Source organism: Haliotis rubra, unplaced genomic scaffold (genome assembly GCF_003918875.1).
Source record: "Haliotis rubra isolate DU_JTF1 unplaced genomic scaffold, ASM391887v1 Scf93, whole genome shotgun sequence".
Taxonomy (NCBI): Eukaryota; Metazoa; Mollusca; class Gastropoda; order Lepetellida; family Haliotidae; genus Haliotis; species Haliotis rubra.
In genome coordinates this window covers 430,745-448,594 of record NW_025767668.1, presented here as the reverse complement: position 1 = coordinate 448,594, position 17,850 = coordinate 430,745, and the positions used below count along the sequence as shown (strand labels likewise).

General features: G+C 40.1%; 1 protein-coding gene across 1 annotated transcript in view; it reads right to left on the bottom strand.

Moving 5' to 3' along the window:
• Window positions 1-5,213: 5,213 nt before the first annotated feature.
• The window catches only part of LOC124264560 (mediator of RNA polymerase II transcription subunit 25-like), a 38,107-nt gene continuing 25,470 nt past the window's right edge, over window positions 5,214-17,850 (bottom strand). Inside the window, 5 exon segments of the mRNA XM_046699311.1 lie at window positions 5,214-5,786; window positions 6,641-6,801; window positions 9,402-9,446; window positions 15,301-15,421; window positions 15,661-15,792. Of these exon segments, the coding sequence (XP_046555267.1) occupies window positions 5,556-5,786; window positions 6,641-6,801; window positions 9,402-9,446; window positions 15,301-15,421; window positions 15,661-15,792 (690 nt within the window). The 3' untranslated portion in view covers window positions 5,214-5,555.

Here is a 17,850-nt window from a genome sequence, read left to right as displayed (position 1 = left end):
CGCCAAATCTACGATATAGAACACAATCAATTTTAGAAGCTGCTAAAGCACACACAAAAACACAGAAAACCTATTATCACCGAGGATATGATATCCGCAATTAATACAATAACTATCAGGATATAACGTACGATGAACCGATTTCCTTGGATCTGGATTACACACACAGTGTAATATATCAACTAATCAATATATTGTAAAGATCAAGAAGGCGGAATTTATTCAGGGAGATATTAGTTTAAACCGCTTTGTGGTCGAGTTACATGTTCAGCTGTCATTCATTAACAGGCAGACGAAAGCTGATATCATCACACCTAGTGTGGTTAGGTACATATGAAATCGATTCAAGTCGTTTTTATATGTATGTAAAATTGATACTGAGGTAGGGTACTTACCTACTCTCTGATTTGGTAACAATGACGAAATTGTTCTCCATCAGAGGAGTCGCATGTACCAGTGAATTGTTAGAGGAAGTCTCATATTGTACATTGTTTGAGTTGGGTTTTACGCTGCTTTTAGCAATATTCCAGCAATATCATAGCAGGGGACACCAGAACTAGGCTTTACACATTGTACCCATGTGGGGAATCGAACCCAGATCTTCGGCGTGAGTGTTTGAGACAAAGATGGGGGGGTGGTTGGTGGAAGAATTAAACCCACAAATGTGCGATATGTTTCGATTTCTTTCGCAAGGAATAAGCAACCAATAGAACACCAACTCAATGAAGCGGAGGACAGGTGGGGTTGACGTACGTCGCCATTCAGATTACACTTGTATATGGGGGACTGCTTACACCTCTCCGGACTAACGCTTGTTTTATGGAGCAAAGATTCACTATATTCACAAAACCATTGTGGCGGTCTCGAGTGGGTTGAGATGAGGCCATTGAATGTGTTCGAACCTGACCAAACTATCAAGAGGACTAAGGTTCATTTGAAGATGATCACGCATTTCTTTAGTCCTTTATCAAGGCAGGTGATTGACCGGCGTACATCATCGATGGCATTCCAAGCTTATTGCCAAGCTTCTGTCTAACCATATCTCTAAAACGATTCTGTGAAGCTCATTTTCTGGTGTCCCGTGCCGTGATATCGCTGGAATTTTCCTAAAAGCGGCGTAAAACTAAACTCACTCACTCACTCTATAACGATTCAGCTTCACTTCTTTATTACCCGGATTTGACAATACAATTCACCTTCATTTTGGGCGGTGATGGCACAGCACTCAGAAATGACCGGTTGTATAAAACATCCACAATGCCACAGTACCATTACTCTGCCAAATTATATTCGGTTTCCATGCTACAGAAATCGGATAGAATGCCCTAAATGCGCATCGCCCTCGTACAACGGATCAGGAGGCGAGGTGAAATTGGGTTTAACGTCGTACTTGAGTATATGTCGCTCATTTGACGACGTGCATGCGTGTGTGTGTAGCTGTTTGTACTAGCCCAGACGGAAGCTGGTTTTATAGTGCTAGCCCACTGAGATACCATGCCGCAGATGAATACCCCACTCAGACACATTATACTGACTCCGAGTCGACCAGTCCTTGTTGTATCCATTGATACCGAGCGCCAGACAGGGACCAACAAGAACATTTTAACGTCTTCTGATATGAAGCGACCGAAGATCGATTCCGCGACCTTCCGCTCTCCGGGCGGACGCTTTAACCACTACACCACAGAGGCGGTATGTACACGGATCAGAAGCAGCAATAAGATGCCCATAAGAAAGTTCAAGCCCCTGACCTTCAGCACGGAGGTATCGCATACATTACAGTGATAACACCCGTCATGAAAGCTGCACCGCTCCATAGATAAGATCCTAAATGACAGGATCACCAAATCTGTCACAATCATACCGCACGTCGCAAATTGGTGTGGGGCTGAGAAACATTATCAGGGCAAACTCCGAATACAAACCATGAAAGGTTTCTGGCAACAAGGGATGCAACTCTGTAGTGTATTGCCACGACAGGGCCACCTTTTAACTCTTATACGAACAGGACAATATATGGACAGGAGTCACAGGACATTAACAATTTTCAACCCCTTCTCAAATGAGTGGATAATAGTAACTCCTAACAGACCTATCCCAGGAAAACGGTATCTACATTGGTCTGTACACACTGTCTTCTGTTTGTGTTTTAAGGAAGCACTCAGCAATTTTCCAGCTAAATGACCACTATCTGCAAGTAATCGAGTCTGGAGCAGACAATCCAGTGAGCAACATTATATGCACCGATCTACACAGTTGGCATGACATGTGTTAACACAGTCAGCAAGCCCAACCATCCTATCAGTTAGTCGCCTCTTCTATAGGCCCTGCACTGCACTTAATTAATGGAGTGAGTGAGGTTTTACACCGCTTTCAGGAATATTCCAGCAATATCATGGCGGGGGACACCAGAAATGGGCTTCACACATTGTACCCATGTGGGGAATCGAACCCGGGTCTTCCGCATGACAAGCGGACACTTTAACCATTAGGCTACCCCACCGCCCCTCACTGACAATGGACAAAATCATGCAGCAGCTGTTTAAGAATTTATTTTTCCATAGCTGTACAATATATGTTACAAGCAATGATAACATAACAATAAATAAAGTGCTTGTACACATGACACAGCTCCCCGAGTGACCAGTTAAACTGCAAAATGAAATATTTAGGGAACAAGCAAGATGTTAATGTCATGCAATTGATTTCAATTTCTTCACAACCGGGCAAATTTGTCGTCCTTCATGTCACTATTCTTTCAAACAATAATCAAACAATGGAATTCATTGTACAAAAAAACAAAACAATGCAGTTCAAACTCAACAGATTTTTGTCAGACCAAAATCATGTTTTCCAAAGGACACCAACTATCCCTGCTTGAAGATTTAGGTATCAGCAAATAATTGGAATTTTCATGCATGATTTTAAAAAAATAATATCTTGAACAAGTTAACATTCTGTGCCTATGTCATCAACATTATCTAAAAGAATCTGGATAATGCACATGACTGACTAGAAAGCGAAGTCACTGATCACATCAAAATGGAACAAAAAAAATTAGTTAAACAATGTTTTCAGTACAAAAATCCCTTTGAAATATACTATTGATAAGTAGCAACAACCAGTGACTGATGATGAGACAACTCCAATCACCATACACAAATGTACATTTCATGAAGAAAAATGTGTAAAGCATGACAAATACAGAAACAAGAATGTACACAATCCATACATATATATATATAACATTTTTACAATTATTTACAATCCCACAAAATCAACATTTTGTAGTCTTTGGTTGAAAATCCATCTCCTTGGAATTATAAGTCAGTGCACATGTAATTGATAAGGAGCAAATACTTTGTGTTAATTTACCGAGTTAATTTGTTTTTAAATATGCACAATACATGTGGTGAGATTCATTCAACATGAAACAGTATAAATATCTCCATAAAGAGTGAGTGGACTCGGTGAAGTTTTCACAAATGTTGCAATGATAACATGGTGTGTCAGCTTATGGTGATAGAGTGAGTGAGTATGGTTTAACACCGCTTTTAGCAATATTCCAGCAATATCACGGCAGGGAACAACCGAAATGGGCTTCACACATTGCACCCATGTGGGGAATCGAACCCAGATCTTCGGCATGATGAGCGCACGCTTTAACAACTAGGCTACCCCACCGCCCTTTATGGTAGAAGAAAAGCCGCAAGTGGTGCTGTTATGATACTGACCAACCAAAGATGATATAGGTGAACCCAGGACCTGAACCCACTTTCTGGTGTTCCAAAGGGAGGTAACTCTGTAAGTGATAGGGTTGGCTATCAATATAAATTGTAGGGATTGATAATTATTAGCTGAAAATCAATCAGTTATCGATCAAAATCAGAAAAGTTGCCAAATGCCAAAATATTGTATACTATAAACTATCGTGATGGAATAAAGTTTTAATTTACCTGGGCAATACACTAAGTTAGGTCTTTTTTCATGGGCTGCTTCTAAATTATGTTCAGGATCATGTTTTGTTAGTAATCAAAACCTAAATATGTCATCCCTCGCCAGGGATGTGCAATATGTTAAGTCTGATATTTACTGATGACACAATATTATATTGGTAATCATTAAAAAAAATCCCATCGGCAATATTTCCAATAATCAATCTTTCCATCTCGAATAAGTGAACTGCTGTTCTTTGCATTACTGAGACATCTTGGAGTATCTCCATTGGACAGATGCAACCTTGAAGCAACTTCATAACAGTTGATAAAAATGTCTTCTTTGCTAAATTTGCTAATATTCTTTGCTAAATTATGACTTTCACTTCATGAGTATCAATTTAGCCAATGTGATATTTTTCCTATATCAACTTGGTTCCAAGAATATTGCATGGATTAGCAAATGTCTGGACCAGAGAAAGAGTCTGATGTCACATCCCTGTAAATGTATATAGAAATATGAAATATGAAAACTGATTCTGAAAAGGTTACTAGGCAACCAGATGAAATATTCCATCACAAACACAAGATAATCCTTCCCTCCCTGAGTCATGAAGTGTTTCAAATTAATTTACTGACAAAGTTGTATTGGCATGCAATTTTCAAGAGTTAAAAGCCCAACTTTACAATGAGGTATGACTTCTTTGAATGAAGAGTCTTGCTGAACAATAAGGCCACATATTTCCTTTGGACCCCAAACAACAGCAAGTATACAGAAGCGCAGGACAGAGACAAATTAAGTATTAACTGGTCTGGCAAGAATCAGATACATTCCCACCTGTGTATAGTAGTGCTGGGAATTGGTTGAAATCTCACAATTGATGATTGATTCATTACTAACGAACAATCATCGAAGAAAATTGGTTAGCGTCATTTTTCAGATTTTCCTATCCAGGTTGTTATTGCAGATATGAATAACATGATGCAACTTGCTACTTTAAAGTGATGACTAATATATCATGAACACAAACTTCCCGGAGTCTTTAAGAAATATTCAGTCATGGCTTTTCAGTTAGTGAAGTTTTTTCTAAGAATTAAACACGTTTTCAGGCCCTGACACTTCAACGATATGTTCCATTGTCAAGTATTTTAAAGACTAAAACAGTAGTTCCAAAATCGTTTTTGTTTGATTATGAGAAAATGTGATCGATTGCTTGGTCGTTTGGTCACTGTGACCAATCTTCGATTATTTCAATTAATCAGAACACCACTAGTGTATAGAGAAGATCAGATTGAATTCACCCTGCCAATATGTCAAAGAGAAAGATAGCACATTTGTTCAGAGATATCAGCGGACTGAAACACTGACATAATTCTGAACTGACTTAGCACAACTTGTTTACAGGATATCTGGTAGAATGAACTCATCCAGGAATTTCTCTCCTGTCCTTTGGCTTGTTTAGAAGACATCCAGCAACTTGAACTAAACAAGATAGTTCTGTCTGTCCTTCAACTTGCTTACACAATATCCAGCAACTTGAACTCATCCAGATAGTTCTGTCTGTCCTTTGACTTGTTTAGAGGATATCCAGCAAATTCCATTCATCCAGACAGTTCTGTTTACAGGATATCTGGCAGATTGAACTCATCCAGACAGCTCTGTTTATAGTTCTGGCCTGGTTGTGGCAAGGCAAGCTGTGACTGCATTGGCTGCTGAGCCCCCATCACCGCTTGTTGTGTTTGCGGTGTGGCACCCCGCATGTTCTGCTGCTGCTGTTGGAGCAGTAATTGTTGTCGCATCTGCTGTTGCTGTTGTTGCTGCTGCTGTTGAGGCTGCTGACCTTGTGGATTCTAAACAAAGATTATCAGATCAGATTCATTCAACATGTCAATATTCAGACGCTCTCTCACTTTCAACATGAGACTGTCCATAAGAGTACTTCTTCACGTCTGAGTGATCTCACAATCCACTAACTCTCTCCCATCCAGATATTGTCTGTATACATCTCAGACCACACACTCCACTAAACTCTCTCCCATCCAGATATTGTCTGTATACATCTCAAACCACACACTCCACCAAACTCTCTCCCATCCAGATATTGTCTGTATACATCTCAAACCACACACTCCACCAAACTCTCTCCCATCCAGATATTGTCTGTATACATCTCAGACCACACTCCACTAAACTCTCTCCCATCCAGATATTGTCTGTATACATCTCAAACCACACACTCCACTGAACTCTCTCTCATCCAGATCTCCCATTGTCTGTATACATCTCAAACCACACACTCCACCAAACTCTCTCTCATCCAGATATTGTCTGTATACATCTCTCCCTCATCCAGATACTGTCTGTATACATCTCAGACCACACACTCCACCAAACTCTCTCCCATCCAGATATTGTCTGTATACATCTCAGACCTCACACTCCACCAAACTCTCTCCCATCCAGATACTGTCTGTATACATCTCAAACCACACACTCCACTAAACTCTCTCTCATCCAGGTATATTGTCACTCTTCATCTCTGTGGCGTCATACTCCACTACCTCCAAGTGACACATCCTTCTCTCTCCCTGTGCACTGGAAACTGTCCCCACGAATATCATAGCATATATAACATTGACCAGAGTGCAAACACGACCACGAACAAACCCAGTCATCCCGTCCCATATGTGACACCCAATCTTACCTGCTGGTTCAGCAGCAGATGATGAAGCTGCTGCTGCTGTTGTTGTTGTTGTTGCTGTTGTTGTTGTTGTTGCTGCTGCTGCTGTTGCTGTTGCTGTGACGCTGCCTGTTGCTGCATCTGCAATCGCTGTTGTTGCTGCTGAAGCTGCAACTGCTGACGAGCTGTAAAACCAACCAAAATAACCGCTGTTTGACAACTGAACAAACTGACAGATATGCTGCTGTTTTCTTGAGCTGGAGTAGACATCAGTATATTGAGAGGTACAAGGGTGCCAACAAGGTAATATTACATGTCAGCAATGTGAATGGTCATTTAATACAATTCACCAACAGCATATCAGGATGAACCTCATCCTCTGAAAAGCAACCTTCAATCAAGATGATAAAAAAAGAATACATTTCCATTCCACCTAAAATGCATTTCTATTGTAATAATGACACCTAAATAAAGTTTAGTCTTTCAAATGAATATTTGTTGAGAATTACTTCAGCTCAATATTTATCTTAAAAAAGAAAATTTGATATGTTTATGTCAAGGATACGGTTTTGATTCCATGCATAGTCGTGACTGACATTTTCGCAAAGTGGAAAAATCATGCACAATATCTAAACATGACACATTGATTTAAATGACAAAACAACAGTTTCAAATATAACCACTCCCCCAAAACATGTGGGTCATCATCCCTTTTCATCATTAAGCTTTCTTATGAAGACCCTCACAAAACCAGGTGTTTATACCTAATTGTTTTGTCTACCATAAATATACATCATTTAAAATAATTTCATTGAAGTTTATGAAATGTGAAACGATTATCAGTGATAATGTAAAGAAGAAATCAACTCTTTAAAAAATAATTTCAATAGAGGTTAGCTGGACAATCATTTTTAAGGGGTCCAAAGAAAAAATTAAAATTAAATATTACAAAAATAATTTTTCTTAATTTCATGAGCAGATTGTCAACCGATAACCAAGTACAACATTCATTTCATTCAAAAGAAATCTTAAAATACCCACAATCCAGCATACAAATTGCTAAAAACAAAACTTGCAGAGCCCAGCACCAGTTTCCCAGCCTACTCAACACACATGGCCATTCCTCCTCCACAACCCAGGACAACAGTAGGGGACAACAGGGTTCCACCAAGGACCACTAGATCATGTGTCACCAAAATTATGCCTCTTCACCAAAGCCATCATACGGTTTAGGTCTTTATGAACACAGCAATATATTGACTTTCATGTTTCCTAAGGCTAAACAAATTTTGTAAATACATCCCAACAAGTTTAATCTGTTAGTGGCAAATCACAGAGAGTGTTCAATGTTAACATAAAGCCTAAAAAAAAGATACCATTGTTTTTCCCGGCACCGACGGACATCGGTCATTCTGATAGAGAAAGTCAACATGACGGTGGCAAGCTTGATTAAAAAAACAATTACAAATTGATAAATGTGTTATTAGTTTGTACTTTACTTTTTTTTTAAATGTAAAAAGAAATATTCCTACCTACCTACCTACCCTAAATATAAAAGAGCTGTAATCAGAACCACAACCTTTCTTTTTATTTGTTTTGATGTTTTGTCACAGTGTGAAAGAATGACCTCAACACTGCTAGTGTTTATTAAGTGGTCAAATGTAACAACTATTCAGTGTGTAAGTGATTGAGTTTAGTTTTATGCCGCTTTTAGCAATATTCCAGCAATATCACGGCAGGGGAGACCAGAAATGGGCTTCACACATTGTGCCCATGTGGGGATGCTTTAACCACTGGGCTACCCCAACGCCCCAACAAATGTACAGGATTAGAGTGAGGGGGTGAGTGAGTTTAGTTTTACGCCGCTTTTAGCAATATTCCAGCAATATCACGGCGGAGTACAGGATAAGAAGCCAGAGGGAGTTTAAACTCAAAAACACTAGAATTAGTACTTTACTAAGAAAGTGTTATTACCAAATATAACATTTGTTATGTAGCTAATGTTGTAAATTTGACATCAATGCTGGAATAATTTATCAATAAAACCTTCATTTGTCTATGTCAATATTGCAAATACTATGTAAACTTTGCAAATACTATGTCATTTGACTTGGTAAATCTGGTCAATACAGTCAATATTGTTTTCTTATGTTGACATAATTGATATTCAAAAATTAATGTTATTACTATAATAATAAAGTAGACATATATCCTTTGTGACATTATTTTGTCAAACTGCAAATATGTCAGACTTCAAAACAGCTCCACGGCCACTGCATTTCATAAATGATATACAGATTGGCACTCGCTCTTAAACAAAGATGTACTTCAGCACACAATACCTCCACCCACAATGCCATGCATGATAATATTGCTGTGTCCATAACTTAAAACACATACAAGCTCAATCAGGTCACAGAAAGTTTTTCAAAGTTTCCGACTGCATGCAAAGGGTGAAAGTTGTTTCAAGGCAACTTCTAATTTTTTCAATTTAATCTTTTGTAATTGTGACAAAACGATATTCCTAAAAGCTTAATGTCATTTTTAATGCAGGCGGATCATGGCATACATACGCATGCACGAAAACTGTTACGCGGAAACCTGATCTCACTTTGTACATAGACATGAAATGGTAAATATGGCCTGCTGCGTCCCATCCTCCTCATTGGCTAGCAGTGGATGGACACACAGCAGTGGACGACCGACTGACCACTGCACGGACAAAACCCACAGGACACCAACCAACGAGCAGGAAGCGGGTACTGACCGTCTGACCACTACCTACCAGTGTACATATGAGGCGGTGGAGGTCCCGGGTAATATACCTCCTCTATAAGGAGAACAGACATACCTCAACATCAAATAAATGGCAAAAAAGCATGGGAGAAGAAAGTTCCATGGGAAAAATCAAAATTGAGAACTTGCAATGCAAAAAGAAGAAGAAAGCTTGGTCACCAATTTTTTCAGTTGCATCTGATGCCATTTGCAGACTTTTTTATAGAAATATCATTGATTGCTTTTGTAATCTTGTATATCAGCACAATTGTACCTATCAATGTCATACGTTGACCACATGTACTGTACCTATAAAGAAGTAAAAAAATGGTAAATAAAAAAAAATTCAAAAATTCTTCAGTTGCACTCAATTGTTAAGGCACTAAACAAACTTCACAGGCTTAAAACTAAACCACAGTCGTCAGGGCAAGAAGAAGAACTTTTCTTTAACATCTTCCTTATAGTACATAAACTTGGTCATGAATATTTATGCATCAAAACATTCATATATATCTTGGATCTTTTTCCAAACTTGTGAAATATGGCATTCAAAGAGTCAAACATTAATAACATCTGCTCGTTTGATTTTATCACAAATCAAACTGTTGCATATTGTGTTTATAAGGAGTGTTTTAATAACCAAATAATATCTTATGAATATGATAAAATATTATTATAGAATACTATTATTAATATTAAATACCATATTTCCTCTCATACGCGCCCGGGTGCTTATTTTCTCAACAGATTTCCAGACCTGGCGCTTATTAGAGGTCCGGCGCTTATTGCAGTCCCAGCACTTAAAGTTTCAACGGAAATATATATAGATTCTCCATTTGTATTTTATTTGAAAACTCCATTGTAAACATGCGGCACACCTGTCGCTTATTGAGACCCGGTGCTTATTGAAGACACAGCACTGATTTCTTGAACAGTTGCTTTACACCCCCGACCCCCGCTTATTGGAGACCAAACGCGTATTGGAGGAAATATGGTACAATTAAATGTAAACTTTGGTCATTTGTTTTATCACACATCGGTTTTCTTGGCTCGTCACGCCAAACACCTGGGTTCAATTCCCCACATGGGTACAATATGACAAGTCCATTTCTTGAGTCTCCCGCCGTGATATTGCTGGAATATTGCTAAAAGAGGCATAAAACTAAACACACTCACTCATAACTGATAAAGCAATGACATCACCTATACCATTTCTAGAAAGGCTGGCAGGCATTCCTTGCTGGGGGGTCAATAATGTTAAAAACAAACCGAAAGGTCCAGTCTACACGTAGACATTGTGTTCAGTACCCGCTATATTGTATGTAGCAATAGACACTGTATTTTAAGATCAACAAATTCTCAATCTTGTTTACTAAGGAAAGAGACCAGTGAAGATCGGGGTAGAATAGGTCTTCAGCAACCAATGCTTGCCACAAATGGCGACTATGCTTGTCGTAAGAGGTGACTAATGGGATCGGGTGGTCAGGCTCGCTGACTTGGTTGACACGTCATCGGTTCCCAATTGTGCAGATCAATGCTCATGCTGTTGATCATTAGATTGTCTGGTCCAGACTCGATTATTTACCACCGCCATATAGGTGGAATATTGTGCAGCGTAAAACTAAACTCACTCACTCACTACTAAGGAAAGCTGTTATATCCGAAAGACGTTTCCAACTTCAAATTATAAATTGATTAGTTTGCTTAAGAAGACACTTATCTCAACATTTAGCCCATAGACGGACAACATATATTAATAACCACCATCTTCCAATCACATCCTGATCTAACATTGTGATACAGGTCTTGACATTTACCCATTTGGTGAAACCCACATACTCGGGATTGGAGCTGACAAACCCACAAACATGAATCAGGGCTTACGAGGGATCAAGAAATACTATCATCGGTTTTGGCCAAATGACTGTGTACACACATGCCTCTCATGGACTTAGCACCACCTTTGAATAGAATTTCAGCTATACCCATGACTGACTGACTGAGTTTAATTTTACGCCGCTTTTAGCAATATTCCAGCAATATCACGGCTGGGGACTCCAGAAATGGGCTTTACACTATACCCATGAAGATGCTGGGGTAGAATTGGTCTTCAGCAACCCATGCTTGTTGTAAGAGGTGGCTAACAGGATCGGGTGGTCAGGTTCGCTGACTTGATTGACACATGTCATTATATCCCAATTGAGTAGATCGTTGCTCATGCTGTTGATCACTGGATTGTCTGGTCCAGACTCGATTATTTACAGACCACTGGCATATAGCTGGAATAATGCTGAGTGCGGCGTTAAACCACAAACAAAGGAATTTCAGTCATATCATGGCATGTAAGCCTTGTGAGAGGCAAAAGCCCAATGACACTGGACTCTGAGGTTTACCACTTAGGTCAAACCCAGGAACACAGGTATGGTGCAGACAAACCCTGAATCAACCAGGATTCAAACCCACAATCACTGGGTTCTGCTGTGACTAAGGGATGCAACTCTGCATTACTTCTGTAGGTCATTAGGAGACTGGGCGGCATGTGCCCTTTACAGTGAGTGAGTTTAGTTTTACATCGCTTTTAGTAATATTCCAGCAATATCATGGGGAGGGACACCAGACTGACTGACTGAGTTTTGGTTTTACGCCGCTTTTAGCAATATTCCAGCAACATCACGGCGGGGGACACCAGAAATGGGCTTCACACATTGTACCCATGTGGGGAATCGAACCCGGGTCTTCTGAGTGACGAGAGAACGCTTTAATCACTAAGCTACCCCACTGCTCTGCACCTTTTTCAAGTCTGAGAAACAAAACATTAGTCTTGCAACTGAGTACTTGAATAATGGAGTGAAAGTGTACTTTGTTACACATCTAAATATAGACTTCAATCTGACATATAAATGCAACACGAGCATAACGAGGAACAGAATCACATTGACCTACAGAGAAGACTATATTTAAACTGAATTTTTCGTGTAATAAAACATTTTCATTACAATACAAAAGAAATTACTCAATTTCCATTTTAATTCACGTCAAATTCTCAGAGTCTCTCATTTCTCACTCCAATTAATTACACCACTAATGAGAACCAGCTTCATAACTGAATTTAATGTTCCCAGTAACCATGGAAACAGGCAATAAATCAAAGAGTTTCAGAATATATATTGTTCAAGTTACTGTAGAGTTAAAGCCATGGGTCATTATTCTACAATCTCAGTTGTAAGGGGGAGTGTGCACTGCGGAGTAACTTTATAGCAGGTTGATCAAAAGGATGTTGCCATTCATCATGTGTGGAAAACAAGGAACAAAAATCATTGATTCAAAGGTTTATGAACAATCTTATTGTTTAAAACATTCAAGGTAAAAAAAGTGAAAAATATTCAATAAATACAACAATGGAGTATGAACAGTTACACTGTAACCAAAAACAGGTCTATTCCAGTTTAACAAAGCTATTAATAGCATTCGAGAATATCGAATGTGCCTGTCAGCTACATTGAAAGGAAAGCCCAAAGTGATGCACATCTCACACAAAAAAAACACATGGGCACATAAATAACAAGCACAGTCATGGGTCTGACAAACCTGGAAATATACAAGGGATATCACTTGTATATCAATCTATACTTCAGTCTTATCATGGTGTAACTTAATTCGGAGAAATGCTCAAAGTACTTAAAGTCAACATTTACCACTTGGTTAAATCAATAAGCAGAATCATTATGAGGGCAAATCTGAGAATCAACCTCACAAAAGTCAGATTTTGTCACAAATACGGTCAGCAACCCGGAGGATGTTTTGTATATTAGAGTAAGATGACATAATATTAAACTTAGCACCTAAACAGAACAGTTGTTATAGGTTGATATAATAAGGCCCTCGTGTCTTTGCGAGGATTAAAGTTTTTTAAAACAAGCAAAGCATTGCCACTACGGTGACATAATCCCCAGCCGCAAATTATCAAATCAAACTTAAAAAGTAATGAAAGTGAAGGTCGTAATTTAAGATGGAGTTAAATGTCAACAAAAACATGACCAGTCAACCTCTCTTGATATCATGCTCTGTAATTGTTCAAACGCACAAATATTTTCAAGACTCACTTTGACCTTGACATGAATGTCTTAGTGTATGAAATATGCAAAAATAGTAATAAAGAAATTGCTTATTGAAAAACATTCAAGGGAAGTCTTGAAAGTCTATGAAGAAAATCCAGTGAACTGTTCTTGAGATATCTCGCTGACAATCTTAACATGCAGTTTAACAAGCTGAAATCATCAAAGTGTCGCCGTGACCTTGAAAATTATGTGAAGGTCACCAAAATCGACTGGGCTTTGCACCTTCTCCAGATGAAGCTTGGTGTCAAATATGAAGAAAGTCCAGTGAACGGTTCTTGAGGTATCTCGCTGACAAGCTTAACATGCAGCTTAACATGCTGAAATCTTCAAAGTGTCGCAATGACCTTGAAAATTAGGTGACGGTCACCACATTCGACTGGGCCCTGTGCCCTCCCTAGGTTAAGCTTGGTGTTGAATATGAAGAAAATCCAGTGAACGGTTCTTGAGATATCTTGCTGACAAGGGTAAAACGTTAAAATCCCCTTATGACCTTGAAATGAAGGTCAAGGTCACCAAACCTAGGTACCAAATATGAAAAGAATCCAGTCAACGGTTCTTAAGATATTCGTATGTACGTACAGACGGACGAGCGGAGCCTAATACTAAATGCCTCCCTTCGTGCTAAACGCGCGGCGTGGGGAAAAATATATGGAAATGATGTGTGGAGATGCCCTGGAAAGTGATACAGTGTGGAGATGCCCTGGAGAGTGATACAGTGTGGAGATGCCCTGGAGAGTGATACAGTGTGGAGATGCCCTGGAGAGTGATACAGTGTGGAGATGCCCTGGAGAGTGATACAGTGTAGACATGCCCTGGAGAGTGATACAGTGTGGAGATACCCTGTAGAGTGATACAGTGTAGAGATACCCTGGAGAGTGATACAGTGTGGAGATGCCGGGTAGAGTGATACAGTGTAGAGATGCCCTGGAGAGTGATACAGTGTGGAGATGCCCTGGACAGTGATGCAGTGTGGAGATGTCCTGGACAGTGATACAGTGTGGAGATGCCCTGGAGAGTGATACAGTGTAGAGATGCCCTGTAGAGTGATACAGTGTGGAGATGCCCTGGAGAGTGATACAGTGTGGAGATGTCCTGGAGAGTGATACAGTGTGGAGATGTCCTGGACAGTGATACAGTGTGGAGATACCCTGGAGTGTGATGCAGTGTGGAGATGTCCTCAAGAGTGATACAGTGTGGAGATGCCCTGGAGAGTGATACAGTGTGGAGATGCCCTGGACAGTGATGCAGTGTGGAGATGTCCTGGACAGTGATACAGTGTGGAGATGCCCTGGAGAGTGATACAATTAGGAGATGTCCTGGACAGTGATACAGTGTAGAGATGCCCTGGAGAGTGATACAGTGTGGAGATGCCCTGTAGAGGGATGCAGTGTGGAGATGTCCTGGAGAGTGATACAGTGTGGAGATGTCCTGGACAGTGATACAGTGTGGAGATGTCCTGGAGAGTGATACAGTGTGGAGATGCCCTGGAGAGTGATACAGTGTGGAGATGTCCTGGAGAGTGATAAAGTGTGGAGATGTCCTGGAGAGTGAGACAGTGTGGAGTTGCCCTGGAGAGTGAGACAGTGTGGAGATGTCGTCCTGGAGTGTGAGACAGTGTGGAGATGCCCTGGAGAGTGATACAGTATGGAGATGCCCTTGAGAGTGATAGAGTGTGGAGACGTACTGTAGAGCGATACAGTTTGGAGATGCCCTGAAGCTGGAGACAGTGCACAGGTTATCTACAGAGAGTAAGTGCCCCCTGCAGTATGACAGTGTGTGGCTGGCACGTACCCATCCTCTGCTGGAGTTGCTGCTGGGCCACTATGGCTTTCTTCGCCTGCTCCACCTGCTGGTACTGGAGTTCCTTCTCCTTTGCCGCCTGGAGGTCACTCTGGAGTAGCTGGATCTTCCGCTGCAAGATGTTTACACACATTACAGGCATATCATAGACATACAGGTGGAACATTTAATATAAACAATTGTCATTTGAGTCTGCATTAATATTCTCTTTTTTTTCCCTCTAAAAATGAGAAGTCACGTTTTTTCATTTCCCACGCCATGTTAATTTTCATACCATCCAGCATGCCCAGTTAATTATCAAATTCTCTGGATAAAATCTGAGGATTAAATATCCATGGAATCGATGCTGACCTGTAGACTGGCCCTGTCCTGCTGGCCTGACATCATCTCTGATATGGAAATCTGGTTCGGCATGGTTCGGTTCATCATGGTATCACCGGCACCAGTATCCTGGTTCGGCTGCATCATGATGCAGGTGTTTCCCTGAAACATTCAACATCATATTTTCCTGTAAAATTCAACTCTATATTACACTGAAACATTCAATACCACAGTATCCTGCAACATTCAACACCACAGTATCCTGCAACATTCAACATCACAGTATCCTGCAACATTCAACACCATGGTATCCTGCAACATTCAACACCATGGTATCCTGCAACATTCAACACCACAATATCCTGCAACATTCAACATCACAGTATCCTGCAACATTCAACACCACAATATCCTGCAACATTCAACATCACACTATCCTGCAACATTCAACATCACGGTATCCTGCAACATTCAACATCACACTATCCTGCAACATTCAGCATCACGGTATCCTGCAACATTCAACACCATGGTATCCTGCAACATTCAACACCACAGTATCCTGCAACATCAACCACACACCATGGTATCTAACACTGGCAACATTCAACACCACAATATCCTGCAACATTCAACATCACAGTATCCTGCAATAATATTCAACATCACGGTATCCTGCAACATTCAACATCACTGCATCCTGTATCCTGCAACATTCAGCATCACGTATCCTGCAACACACCATGGTATCCTGCAACATTCAACACCACAGTATCCTGCAACATTCAACATCACAGTCATCCTGCAACATTCAACATCACAGTATCCTGCAACATTCAACACCACAATATCCTGTAACATTCAACATCACACTATCCTGCAACATTCAACATCACGGTATCCTGCAACATATCAACATCACACTATCCTGGCAAATATCAACACCACTGCAACATTCAACATCAAGCATCATCTAACACTATGGTATCCTGCAACATTCAACACCATGGTATCCGCACAATAACATTGCAATATTCAACATCACAGTATCCTGCAAACATTCAACATCACAGTATCCTGCAACATTCACACTATCCTGCAACATTCAACATCACATGGTATCCTGCAAATATTCAACATCACACTATCCTGCAACATTCAGCATGGTATCCTGCAACATTCAACACCACAGTATCCTGCAACATTCAACATCACAGTATCCTGCAACATTCAACATCACAGTATCCTGCAACATTCAACACCACAATATCCTGCAACATTCAACACCACACTATCCTGCAACATTCAACATCACAGTATCCTGCAACATTCAACACCACAATATCCTGCAACATTCAACATCACACTATCCTGCAACATTCAACATCACGGTATCCTGCAACATTCAACATCACACTATCCTGCAACATTCAACACCATGGTATCCTGCAACATTCAACACCATGGTATCCTGCAACATTCAACACCATGGTATCCTGCAACATTCAACATCACGGTATCCTGCAACATTCAACACCACGGTATCCTGCAACATTCAACATCACAGTATCCTGCAACATTCAACATCACAGTATCCTGCAACATTCAACATCACGGTATCCTGCAACATTCAACACCACAGTATCCTGCAACATTCAACATCACAGTATCCTGCAACATTCAACATCACGGTATCGTGCAACATTCAACACCACGGTATCCTGCAACATTCAACATCACAGTATCCTGCAACATTCAACATCACAGTATCCTGCAACATTCAACATCACGGTATCGTGTAACATTCAACACCACGGTATCCTGCAACATTCAACATCACAGTATCCTGCAACATTCAAAATCACAGTATCCTGCAACACTCAACATATTTCCTTGCCACATTCAACATCACAGTATCTTGCAACATTCAACATATTTTCTTGCCACTTTCAATATCACAGAATCCTGCAACATTCAACATATGTTCTAGCAACATAACAGTACTCTCCAATATTTAACATCATGTTTCACAAGTCGCAATAAGCATGACAGTAATCATGAATTTCCAAACATTTCAGAATTAACAGAGGAAATAATCGTAAGTTTCTCTTATTTTCTAGGACTTTCAATGGAAAACTGGTAAAGTGCAATATGGTTTTCATACAATATGCAATCAGTTTTCTGTATTTCTGTATATTGGGTAAAAAAATAGGACATTTC